A 12,885-nucleotide genomic window follows, 5' to 3' on the forward strand; every position below is an offset into this window, starting at 1 on the left:
AGCTAGGTTGAAAAATAGGCTACCTTTTTTAAGAGTTACCACCTGCTAAAAAAGTTTAATTAAATTAATACGCGGAAAAGTTTTTTTTTTTGGGCAGGAACATAGCGACAGGGGATTTTTAAGAACGTTGGGAGAAAAAATTTCGATGAAAAAATATTTTTTTCTCGGGTTCAAAACTATCCTCTCTTTTAAGTTGGAACCAACAATACACACCCACAAAATTTCATTGAAATCGGTTAAGCGGTTTCGGAGATTAGCGTAAACGAACACAGTTACACGGGATTTTTATATATTAAGATTAGAATGGTTTGAAAAAACACTATTTTTGGAAATCCATAAACGCTTAATCAAAATATTGTTGTTTGTGAGAAAAAAAGAGTCACTTATTTTTTTATTTTGGAAAAAAAAATTTTGGAGGCTGTGGTAGTCGGTTTTTTATAAAAACGCCGATGTTTTCAATTTTCTTATTTTCGTAACATGTTATAGGGCAGTTAAAAGTGTTGTTTTTACATGTAATTACTCAGGTATTATTGGGGTATATTCCCTTAATTACATACCTGCCTTGAACAGTTAGAATGGGCCTAATGCCCGAAAATATGCTTTCGAAAAGAGACCGCTAAAATTAATACGTTGATACTGAACGTTTTAAGCACTGTCACGGGTTCAAACTAGTTACCAGCGGGTTTCTGGGGCGCTGATTGCGCATCTGATGTCAGTTTTTCAAAACTCTAAAATGGCGGTACCAATATGGCGATCTTTTTTTTTTCAATAAGTGGATTTATTCGAAACTCGGTTGGTTGGTTGGTTGGTTGGTTGAAGTGGCGAGTTTAACAACTCCAATTAGCACTTATGCGTGCCGTTTTAAAACCACTACTCGCAACTTAAACCTGAAAAGAAAGCCCGAAAAGAAAGCAGCAGAAGTCGGTTATATACCCCAGCCTGTGGAGTTCAAGAACTTAAGAAGTTGCAGTGGTTTAATATCACTTATGTCCGTTAAACCGCAGAAGCAGGGTTTGCCTAGAAGCCTGATTCTAGTCCTACATAGTGCTGGGCAATCGCAGAGCAGATGCTCCACCGTTTCTTCTGCATCTGGTGAATTGCAACTACGACAAGATATGTTGTGTTCCAGTCCTAGTCTTGCAGCATGGATTCCCACGGCCCAGTGGCCTGTGTAAACGGCAGTTAGTCGAGATAGATCCTTCCTGTTTAGTTTGATAAGAAAAGCAGTGCGTTTTGCGCTGTAGGTGGGCCACAGACTCCTGCAGACCCTACAGGATTGTAGGTTTTTCCACCCACTGCTAGCCACATTTTTCCAGTGCTGAGAGATGCGGCTCTTGATATAGCTCAGAGGCACAAGAACCTCCTTTGCCTCTGAGATATCCAGAGCCGACCCATTCCTGGCCAGCTCGTCAGCCATCTCGTTGCCATGAATTCTGCTGTGCCCCGGCACCCAGATCAGTGCAACGACGTGCCTGTCGGCTAAAACCATAACGTTCTCCCTGCACTGTTTTATTATGCTGGAGGTGATGCTTACAGAGCCAAGTGCCTTGATCGCTGCCTGACTATCTGAGAAAATAGCAATGCTGGTTCTCGCTAGCTTCGAGGCTAAAATTATTTTGCACGCCTCATTTATGGCAAAGACCTCTGCCTGAAAAACACTGGCCGAATTAGGTAATCAAATAGACTCTTCAATTTGGAGGTCGGTTGAAAAAATTCCCGCCCCTTCCCCACAATCCATTTTTGAACCGTCCGTAAAAATGGATACTTCGAAGCGTTCAGTAAAAATAGGATCCTTCCACCCCTTTCTTGATGGAAAAATCGTGCCGAAGTTTCTCTTGAAGAAAGCGAAGGGCAAATGTAGTCAGTTTTTTCGCGAATGCTTGGGTCGTTGAAAGAATACAGGATAAGTCCATGCCCGTACGTACGTTCTTTCCACAATCCAAGTTCCCTCAACCTGAGCGCACTCTGTGATAAAAAGATCAATCGGTGGCAGATGACAGATGACATTCAATGCTTACGTTGGACATGATCTGATCGCCCCAGTAGTCGCAATGCAGGCTGACCTTTGTACCCTGCCTAACATTGTGCGTATGTAGTTCATCTCTACGGCTTTCCACCAAACCAGCGAACCGTATGCAATAATTGGGCGAATCACCGCCTTGTACATCCATAGCATAAGATCAGGTCGTAGGCCCCACCTCTTACCCAGAATTTTCTTGCAGGAATACAGAGCACCATAGGCCTTTTTTACTCGGTGCTCTGTATTCATTTTCCAGTTTAATTTCGGTGTGAGAATGACTCCCAAATACTTAGCGTAAGGGGAAAGAGAGAGAGTAAGCCCGTTCAAGGAAGGTAGGTTAAAATAAGGAATCTTTTTTCTTATAGTGAATAATAGTAATTCGGTCTTCGAGGGATTAACGTTGAGCCCGCAGCCATTTGCCCAAGAACCCAATTCCCCCAGTGCTCTTTGAAGCATTTCGCTTATCACATTTATGCACAATCCGGATACCATAATCAATACATCGTCTGCATACGCAACAACTTTGACCCCTTCCCTGTTGAGTCTTAGAAGAATGTTGTTTAGTACGCAAAGCCACAGCAGCGGCGACAGTACCCCGCCTTGCGGAGTCCCCGCTTTGGATGACTGATGACTACGCTGGTGCCTAGCTTAGCGTTTACAATCCTTGTACGAAGCATGGTAGATATCCAGTTTACCAGGAAGTTCTCAATCCCCAGGTTTCTGAGTGATTGCTCTATCGCCTCCAGACTAACGTTGTTGAACGCCCCTTCTATGTCAAGGAAGGCCGCCAACGTATATTGTTTATTTTCCAGCGATGATTCTACCGTTTGTATGACCTCATGGAGCGCAGATTCTGTGGAGCGCCCTTTTAGGTAAGCATGCTGTGCAGTAGACAATTCTCCATTGCCTAGTTTCGAACGAATGTGCATGTCCAGTAGCCGCTCGAAAGTTTTCAGTACAAAAGACGAGAGACTGATGGGTCTGAAGTCCTTAGGCACCGTGTGTCCTCTCTTGCCTGCCTTGGGAATGAAAACTACTTTAACACTTTGCCAAGTAGACGGAACATGGTTGAGCATTATGCATGCTTTGAAAACGCTCTCCAGCCATGAAATAGCCCACGGCTGGGCTTCCTGTAGCATTGCTGGAAAGATCCCGTCCGGACCCGGGGATTTGTACGGAGAGAAGCTGTTAATTGCCCATGCAATCTTCTCCCGCGTGATAATTTCGTTAACGACATTAATGGATGGTGCCGCTACGTTGCTATCTACACCTGAGACCTGATTTAGGTCACAGCCTGGAAAATGGGTACGAAGAAGGAGTTCTAATGTCTCCTTAGAGCTATTGGTCCATCCTCCATCTTCCTTTTTTAGGAAGGAAGGATTGCTGTGTTCCTTGGATAGGATCCTCCCAATTCTGGCGGATTCTTTCGTTGATTCTCTAGAAGAGCAGAAATCCCTCCAGGATTCCTGTTTTGCTTTGCGAAATGCCTTTTTGTAAATTCTCAAGCTATCTCTATAGGTCTGCCGGTTGCCCATGGAATAGCTTAAGTTGAAGGCTTTGCGAGAAACTCGGTACTCGGTAGTTTTTGGGGTCGCTGATTACAAATCTAAAGTAAATTTTTTTAAATTCAAAATGGCGGATCCAATATGGCGATCAATTTCTTAAATATGACTAAAACTAAAACGTTGAAACTGATCATTTTAAGCATTATTATGGGTTAAAACTCGTTACCAGAGGGTATGGGGTCGGTGTTTACGAATCTGATGCCAGATTTTCAAAATTTAAAGTGACGGAACTAATATAGCGATCAGATAAAAAAAAATATTGGATTTGGATCCGACATTTTGAATGTTGAAAATCTGCAGACATCAGATTTGTACACAGAAACCCACTGGCAACAAGCCTCAACCCATGACAATGCTTAAAACTTTCAGTATCAGCGCTTTAATTTAAGTATTTTTTTAAGAATTTTATAGCAAAATGGGATCCGTCATTTTGAATTTTAAAAATTATTTCAGATTCGTAATCAGCGACCTTAAAAATTCCCGAGTTCCAAGTTTCGAAGCAATCCAGCATTTTTTTTTCATTGATCGCCATTTTGGATCCGCCAATTTTAATTTTGAAAAACTGATCTCAGGTGCGTAATCAGCGACGCCAGAAATCCCCTGGTAACGAGTTTGAACCCATCGTAATGCTTAAAACGTTCAGTATCGACGTTTTAATATAGCGGTCTCTTCTCGAAAGCATATTTTCGGGAACTAGGCCCGACTAACTAAAACTGACTAGCGCAACCTCCAAAAAAAAAAAATTCTTTTTTTTTTCAAAATAAAAAGTACCTTTCTTTTTTTATCCGGCCCAGTATCCTCCCTGAAGTCGAACCCATTAGAAGAATGGGAAGAGCTGAAAACTGCCTTTCCTTTGTTGTTCTGTTCCTTGCGAACGATTGTTCAACACGTCAAGAAATCGGTTGACTGGCAAACATTTGGAAAAACTTCTATTCTTAGGAAGTGCAACAGAAGAAGGATTTTTCCTTGAAATATTTTATTGATAAATGTTTTCTTAAATAAGATTAACTTGTAATATTTTCCAAACTATATATATCTGTGTAAATACCAGTCATCATTAAACATGTCGTCGGTGTTTTGTGCAAAACCGCCCATCGACCAATTGCAAAACCGCCTATATTACGGCACTAAAATTTTACAGGAGAGCGATAAAACGGATTTTCATTGAAGGTATTGCCTTGATAGGCGCTATTTTCTCTAGCTATTATTTTCCAAATTTATTGTTTTAATAACGATTTTTATGCATAAAACTTGATGCTGGAATTCATGGTTACCAAATCTCATTTTTGCCACAACGGCGATTTAGGCGGTTTTGCAACTGGTCGATGGGCGGTTTTGCAAAAACAGCAACGATATAGTTCTGCTATGTAACAGAGTTTTATTTATTTTCAGTTCCTACATTACTAAATTTTAGTATTCATTATTTGATTTCATAAAATAAGTTTAACTTAATACGAAATACACAATGAGTACCGATACGAGTAGGTATCAATACTTTAGGTCCGATATTTTTCAGGCATCGATACATTTTTCGATACTACTTCCAAGTAAAAGTATCGATAACTGCATGTTATCGTTTCAGCCATACCCATAATGCACTATACTACATATAATAATTATACTAACATCCTTTATTTGAGTTTATGCCATAACGGAAATTTTAAAAAATTTAAATATTGGAGGATTCTTATCTTACTATCTTACTAATCTTATCTTACTAATATTATAAATGTGAAAGTTTGTATGTTTGGATGTTTGGGAAATCATCACGCGGAAACGACTGAACGGATTTGCATGAAATTTGGTACGCAGATAGCTTATGGGGCAGATTGGTTAATAGGCTATTTTTTTAAGAGTTGCCACCTGTTAAAAAAGTTTAATTTATTTAATATGTGGGAACGACTGAATGGATTTGCATGAAAATTTGCACACAGGTAGCTTATGACCTAGGTTGGAAAATAGGCTACTTTTCTTAAGAGTTACCACCTGTTAAAAAAGTTTCATTAAATTAATACGCGGAAACGACTGAATGGATTTGCATGAAATTTTGCAAGCAGATAGCTTATGACCTACAGTGGAAAATAGGGTAATTTTTTGAAAGAGTTGCCACCTGTTAAAAAAGTTTTAATTAGATTAATACGCGGAAACGACTGAACAGATTTGCGTGGCATTTCGCACAGAGATAGCTTATCCAACATAGGTCATAAGGCAACTATTTTAAGAGTTATCACGTATTAGGAAAGTTTAATTAAATTAATACGCGGAAATGACTGAACTGATTTGCACGAAAGTTGGCACACAGATAGCTTATGACATAGACTGGAAAATAGGCTACTTTTTTAAGAATTGCCATCTGAAAATGAAGTTTTGCTCAAAGATGGTTTATGACCTGGACTGAAAAATAGGCTACTTCCTTAACCGGGTTTCCGATCAGAACGAAATTTAGTACACTTTCTACGGATTTCGGAAGGATGGTCTTAGACTGAAAGTAAGTCCGATAAATCAAGGCCCCTCCCATACAAATTGGAATTTTCATATTACATACGTATCTCTGGAAGTATTTGTGGGAGAGAACTGAAACTTGGTATAGTGATATGTATGTGAAATCAATGTTGCCATTAATCGATTGAAGTTTTAATCAGTTAATTAATTCGATTAAATTCAATCTGATTACAGTTAATCATGATTAATTTTAATCTGACTAAGCAGTTAATCGTAATCGCGATTAAAAAATTAATTTTTAATCAATAACTCTTAATTTGATCAAGTAGGTTTGGTGATTAATTAAGTTATGCTGGAATTTCCCTGTGCACACAAAGCAAGTTAATCCGGTATGGCTAAGTCGGGTTTCCTCATCAAACTAAGCAATTTGGTGTGCATTTTCATTAAGGTATATACCAACAAACGTTTTACAAACTAGGTTTGTAAAAGTTCCCAGTTTATGTATTACTAACAACAATAATTATATTTTTTTTATATTATGTGCTTTTTATAAGCGTAAAACACAAAATAATTACTATAACTGGTTTTTGGTTTCAGACCTTGACAAACTAGACAAATTAATCAGATTTTATTTTTAATTGGATTAACGATTAATGTTGTATATTATTTAAACGTAATCGCAGCCACCGATTAACGATTAAAAAAATGTTATCATTAATCGTACAGTTGATTACGACTAATTAATTTTAATCGTCAAATGCGATTAACATTTTAGTCGTTAACTTTTAATCGTTAATCAGATTAACAGTTTGCCAACACTGTGTGAAATCATGTTCATATTCACGGAGAAAAATGGACGTTTTTGGAAAAGAGGCGTAGCACCTCCCATACTGACTGAAAGTTTCATATTGTATATCTCTTCAAATGTTTGGGGTAAAGCACTCAAGCTGGGTATGGAAATACATATGTATCCATGTATGTATGTGAAACTAATACCATACTCATGGAGAAAAATGAGAGTTATTGGAAAATGTGGTGTGGCAACTCCCATGCAAATTGATTTTTCTATGCTGGATATCTCTGGAGGTGTTTATTGCATACATACTCATGGAGAAGAATTTGCGTTATTCGAAAAGGAGACATGGTTCCTGCCGTACAAATTTACTGTTTTATACTGCTTATCTCTAGAGGTGTTCATGGTAGAGTACTGGGACTTGGTACTGGGGTATGTAAAATCAATTCTAAATTCATGGAAGAAGATTAGGGTTATAAGAAAAAGGGGCGTGGCACTTCCAGTACAAATTTACTTTTTTTTGCCACATATCCCTGGAAGTGTTTGTGGGAGAATACTGGAACTTGGTATGGAGTTGTGTACACAAAATGTATCAATTGCTGATGGGAAAAATGTGAGTTATTAAAAAGGAGGCATGTCGCCTCCCATACATACTAAAAACTTCTTAATACATATCTCTGGAAGAATAAAAAATCTCTCGAAGTATTTTAAATTTGTTATGGAGATTAATTTATAGGTGCCGTACTGACAGAATAAATTTCATTAAATGGAAAAGGGAGAGCCGGGTTCGGCCTTATAATCTAAAGCTCTCTTGGGGCATTTGCTACAGTAATGAGAAGTGGTATTTTATCAAGGCCAGGTTACTAAATTTGAGTTGGAAATATTAGAACTCGCCGTGGCACCTCCAAGAAGGTTACGCGTTCACGCGTCGTATACCTGGAAACATTTTAAGGTAAACTTAGAGGGATTGCAAAATAACGAGCTATAACGAAATGGGCACAAAAATAAAATCTAACATCATTAAATTATTTCTCATATTTGTATAAAAACGCGGGGCGAAACCCGCGGGTATAAGCTATATTTATGCCTATTACGGTATCCGACTGATGCTGTCGCACGGATCTAATCAGATTCACACTGTCGGTATAAGCGAGAGCGAAGGATTAGATTCGTGCGAATGGTATCTGTCGGACCGGAATAGGTCTGTTTCCGAGGGACCCCCATTCTCTTGAATCTAATTCTTCTCACTCGCTTGTTATGACAGTGCGAATTCTATTAGATCCGTGCGGATGGCATCCGTCGGATACCGTAATAGGCATGAATACATACATACGCATACATAATACATATTTACATACGCAAAGATGTTGATGCAGTTATTGTAGATCTCTTTCTATTTTTTAGTAATCTATGTATGTCTATACATATTATATATGTACATACAAATATGTATGAACACATGTATGCATAATACGCGAAAACTTTTTAAAGTGAAACAACACTTAGAAAAAGACCAGTCGAAGAATAAAAGTATAGGTGAGTACGTACGTACACAGATAGAGAGAAGGATAAAGGCAAAGGTAAAAATAAAAACAAAAGCAAAGTTGCGTAAAGATAAAGGCAAAAATGAAGATCATGGTAAATTTAAACACTTTACTTATATAAGGGCAAAGGTGAAGGGGAATATGTATGTATTTGAAGAATATGATAAACATAAAAATAAAAACAAAGATAACTATAAAGAAAAACATGAGGATGAGTTAGGGTGGCCAGATATTATAGTGACATAATCAGTACAGTTGGGATAAAAAATCAGTACAAAGCGATAAAAATCAGCTAATTTGTAAGCGTATTTTTTATTATTAACAATATAAAAACCAAATAACAGCGCATTAATTTAACAAAAAATAACTAATAGACTTTTAAATACATATAGAATCATCAATATAAAAATTCATTACTTTAAAACAAATCAAAGGTATTACGTATGTATGTACAGCTGTGCTCAGGAAAATAGTAGTAAAATGCATTGACAGATTTTGAAAATTTTTTCTTTCCTTACTTAATTTGAATTTTTTATAAAAATATAGTTAATTCTATAACAAAAGACATGTGAGTTGAAGTCTTAAACTTTCTAGAAAATTTATAAAAATTGAGAAAATTAAAAAAAAATTGTAGCCCTTTCAGTTTCAGTAGAAGAGGAGCTCGAGTCAGAATCTGTTTGCATATTTTAAGCTACAAATTTAAAACATATTTAGTTGGTGTGCTTACTAAATACAACATTCACATTAAAATGTTGACTAAAAGGTATATTACCGAATTATCGCTAAACGAATTTTAGAGTACGAATGAAATTTAATAGTGTTAAATGTGTATGTGCAAGTAAAATTACAGGTGGTCGAACATCAAAAATCAAAGTAAAGCTACATATATCATATCCAAGAGTCGGTAGTTTGCATCTTTTCTAAATTTTTAGAACTTACATTGCACCGTAGCAGTAGTCATCTTAAGTTTGAAATACTGACAGCCGATTTCTCAGTGGATGTTCAATTATAATCTAGAGATTATCTCTTATTGTCATCTTCTCAGTGTACTTAATATATGATTAACTCACCACCACCTTTCATAAGATTTATTTATGGCAAAACCAGCTTTTCCTAAATCATGTAAAACCTGCAAATCGTGACTGCAAATCGGGTTGGGTTGAATCCAAACAATTTGTTATTTTGCGAAATCCTAGGAAGCGAAACAATTGCAACCTGACACCTTTTTAATAATTGTTCAAGTTTAATTAATGCTTTCAATCTCACACGTATGAGTCGTCAAAAACCATTGTTTTAAACATGTAACCTAATTTCCAAAAGTATTTATTAAATGTAAAAATCAGTACAAAATCAGTACAAATTAAAAAAATCAATAGATTTTGCGTACTGATTTCGGGCTCTTAAAAATCAGTACAATAGAAAAAAATCAGCACATGTACTGGTTAAATCAGCGCATCTGGCCACCCTAGGATGAGGATACCGATAAACGTATAGATGAAGATAGCGGAAGAAAGATTAAAATAAAGGAAAGGAAAAAGATATAGATAGAGGCACAGAGACTCAATCTGGGAACTATTTCGGGATTTTAGAGATTTTCGGGATTATCGGGAATTATCGATATAATAATCGATATTTTGTCGGTTTTGTGATCGATATTTTTATCGATTTTAATATCGAGCTTTTTATCGATGTTTTTATTGAATTTGCTATCGATATTTTCGGAACTCATCGATATAATGATCGATATTTTTATCGATTTTGTTACCGATATTTTTTATCGATTTTTTTTATCGACGTTTTTATTGATTTTGTTATTGATTTTGTAATCGACTTTGTTACCGATTTTACTATAGATTGTTTATCGATATTTTTTTTATCGATTTTGCTATCGATATTTTTATCAGTTTTGCTATCTACTGTGTTATCGATACTTTTATCGATTTTGTTAACGATTTTGTTATCGATATTTTTATAGATTTTTTGTCGATATTTTAATCGATTTTGCAACGGTATTTTTGTCGGTTTTGTTATCGATATTTTTAATGATTGGGTTAACGATAGCAAATATTGATATTATTATCGCTTTTTTATCGACGTTTTTATCGATTTTTTTATCGATATTCTTACAGGTTTTGCTATCGAAATTAATATCGATATTGCTATAGATTTTTTATCGATTTTGTCTTCAATATTTTTATTGGTTTTTTTACCGATATTTTTATCGATTTTGCTATCGATATTGTTATCGCTTTTGTTATCGATATTTTTATCGGTTTTATTATCGATATTTTTATCGATTGTGCTTTTGTTATCAATATTTTTATAGATTTTGTCATCGACTTTGTAATTGATTTTGTTATCCACTTTTTTATGGATTTTGCAATCGAATTTTTAATAGATTTTTTAATCGGTTTTATAATCTATTTAGTTATCGATTTTGTCATCCCTACCTTTAACCATTTCTTGTCGATATTTTTATCGATTTCGTTATTTATGTTGCTATCGATATTATTATCGATTTTGATATTGATATTTTCATCGATTTTTTATCGATGTTTTTATCGATTTTGCTATCGATATTATTATCGCTTCTGTAGACCAAGAGGAAGGCGCTGGACTGTTTCTTTTTGATCCCGTGGAGGGAATTTGAGCAATATTTTCATTCCGAGCTCGAGGTTTTAAGCATGGGTAACACTACGCTGCGCAGTGCAATTGTGTTAACACCGTAGCCGGAGTTGCTGCGCCAACACCAGTATATGGAAAGCGCCAGCGCCATTAACACCAAGCAACACATGAGGCACTTACACAATTCGTCTTAACTCTTTGAAAATTTACACGTACTTTGGTTTTGCTTTTGAGCGTTGAGAACGCAAATTTAAAGCTGTTACTCAAGAATGATGAGAATACCGTGGCATTTACTACATTCCTAGCAATTAAATTCGGTTGGCGGTACAAGCGTTGCTCAGCGCCGAAAATTATAGCAATAGTAGATATGACACCACTGTATGGTGTATTACACTGTGTAAGCTGAAGCACAACACCGGCGAACGGCAAATTTTTCGTCGCGAATGTTCGCCGAGATAATTAAAACACACTGATTTATATGAGAACGCGCACAACCAAAGCAAGCGACGAAGTTTGCTCGACGACTGTTCGCGACGATAGATTTATTTCTATCGCCGCGGTCAACGGCAACGACAAAAAAAGGCCATGATGACCATACTTCGTAATTTTTGTTTAAAAGTAAAATAATATACCTTATATTTTTCTATCAGAGATTAATCTAGTAAAACGTAAGTTTAGTAGTAGTTATATTTAAAGACTATTTCTATATTATAAACTTCTTCTTGCTGGTATTTTCCCTCTTCGTTGTAAAAGCTTCCTTCTTGAAACATGGTCACCTTATCAGCTGACAGCATTCGAACCGCTCGATACCTCTCTATTTGTGTTTCAGTAAGCTAATTAGCTGGGCGAAAGTTGGTCGTCGGCATCGCTCTGCTGGGCGAAATTTGCCGTTCGCCGGGTATTGTGTTTCAAGCATATGACGATGGGCACTGTGGTGACACTCAGATGGCGCCGTGTTCAATTCATTACACTGCGCTATTGCTCTGAGTTAGTGCGCTGACACCACAGGTGGCGCTGGCGTTATTGAGCTAGCGTCAAAAAAATTGCGCTATTACCCATGGCTACGAGGTTTAAACTCAAACTCTCGAACTAAAGCACCATTGGGCCAGAATGAACCATCAACAATGTTTTGAAAATGCTCGGCGGAAATATCAAGTTTGAAGGAAGATATGCTTCTTTAGTATGAAAAATTAAGTTTTCTGATAGCTATGTATGTACCGGGGGTTAAGCTTTGATGTTATATAAGACTTAACATCTTCTACCGAAGTTTCACTAGAAAAGCGCGAAACAAACACAGATTTATTCGCGGGAACTACGATTAATTTTTTGGGTACCGGAGAAGGTCCACTTTGAGATTTAAGTTCCGACGCAGCTGTCCTTTTTGCTGCAGCCCTTGTAGTGATACCTGAGGAAGATGCAGCTTGAGATAAGTCAACACACGGAGAATTAAAACTTATTAATTCATTATTTAAGCCGGGCGTAGGCAAAGAATCAATTGGCGAAGTGTCAATGTCCAAAGCATTGGGATTAGGAACAATGCTGTCGCGTCCATGCTTCCGCTTTTCTGAAGCTGTTTTATATCAATTAAATAACATTTTCAATTCAACTAGTTCTTAATAGGTGGCATTCCTCGTGTTATATTTCAGTTTGAAAGCAATTTTAGTCCTCTTTCATTTGATACCAAACGTGTTTAATTTGGATAAACGGTTTGTTTATTATTAGGAAAGGGCTATTGTTTCGGCCTTAACAAATAGTTGGCCAATATTAACTGCTACTACTGGACTAAAAAAATAAAAGTCAGAGTTGGCCGAGTATTTTATTTAAAATAAAATAAAAGTTCAAAAATAACTGTTTTCTAACTGACGTAAAGTAATCGGAAGACACATACAAACAAAA

The 12,885-nt window shown here is 36.6% G+C and overlaps 1 protein-coding gene across 1 annotated transcript in view; it reads right to left on the reverse strand.

Moving 5' to 3' along the window:
- LOC118738322 (neuroendocrine convertase 2-like) overlaps nucleotides 1-2,171 on the reverse strand; it is a 28,357-nt gene extending 26,186 nt beyond the window's left edge. The window contains exon 1 of the mRNA XM_036469247.1: nucleotides 2,019-2,171. Coding sequence (XP_036325140.1) covers nucleotides 2,019-2,171 — 153 coding nt within the window. The remainder of the gene's footprint in view (nucleotides 1-2,018) is intronic.
- Nucleotides 2,172-12,885: the final 10,714 nt, after the last annotated feature.

Source organism: Rhagoletis pomonella, unplaced genomic scaffold (assembly GCF_013731165.1).
Source record: "Rhagoletis pomonella isolate Grant_MI unplaced genomic scaffold, Rhpom_1.0 Rhpom_scaffold_00004, whole genome shotgun sequence".
NCBI classification, from domain to species: Eukaryota; Metazoa; Arthropoda; class Insecta; order Diptera; family Tephritidae; genus Rhagoletis; species Rhagoletis pomonella.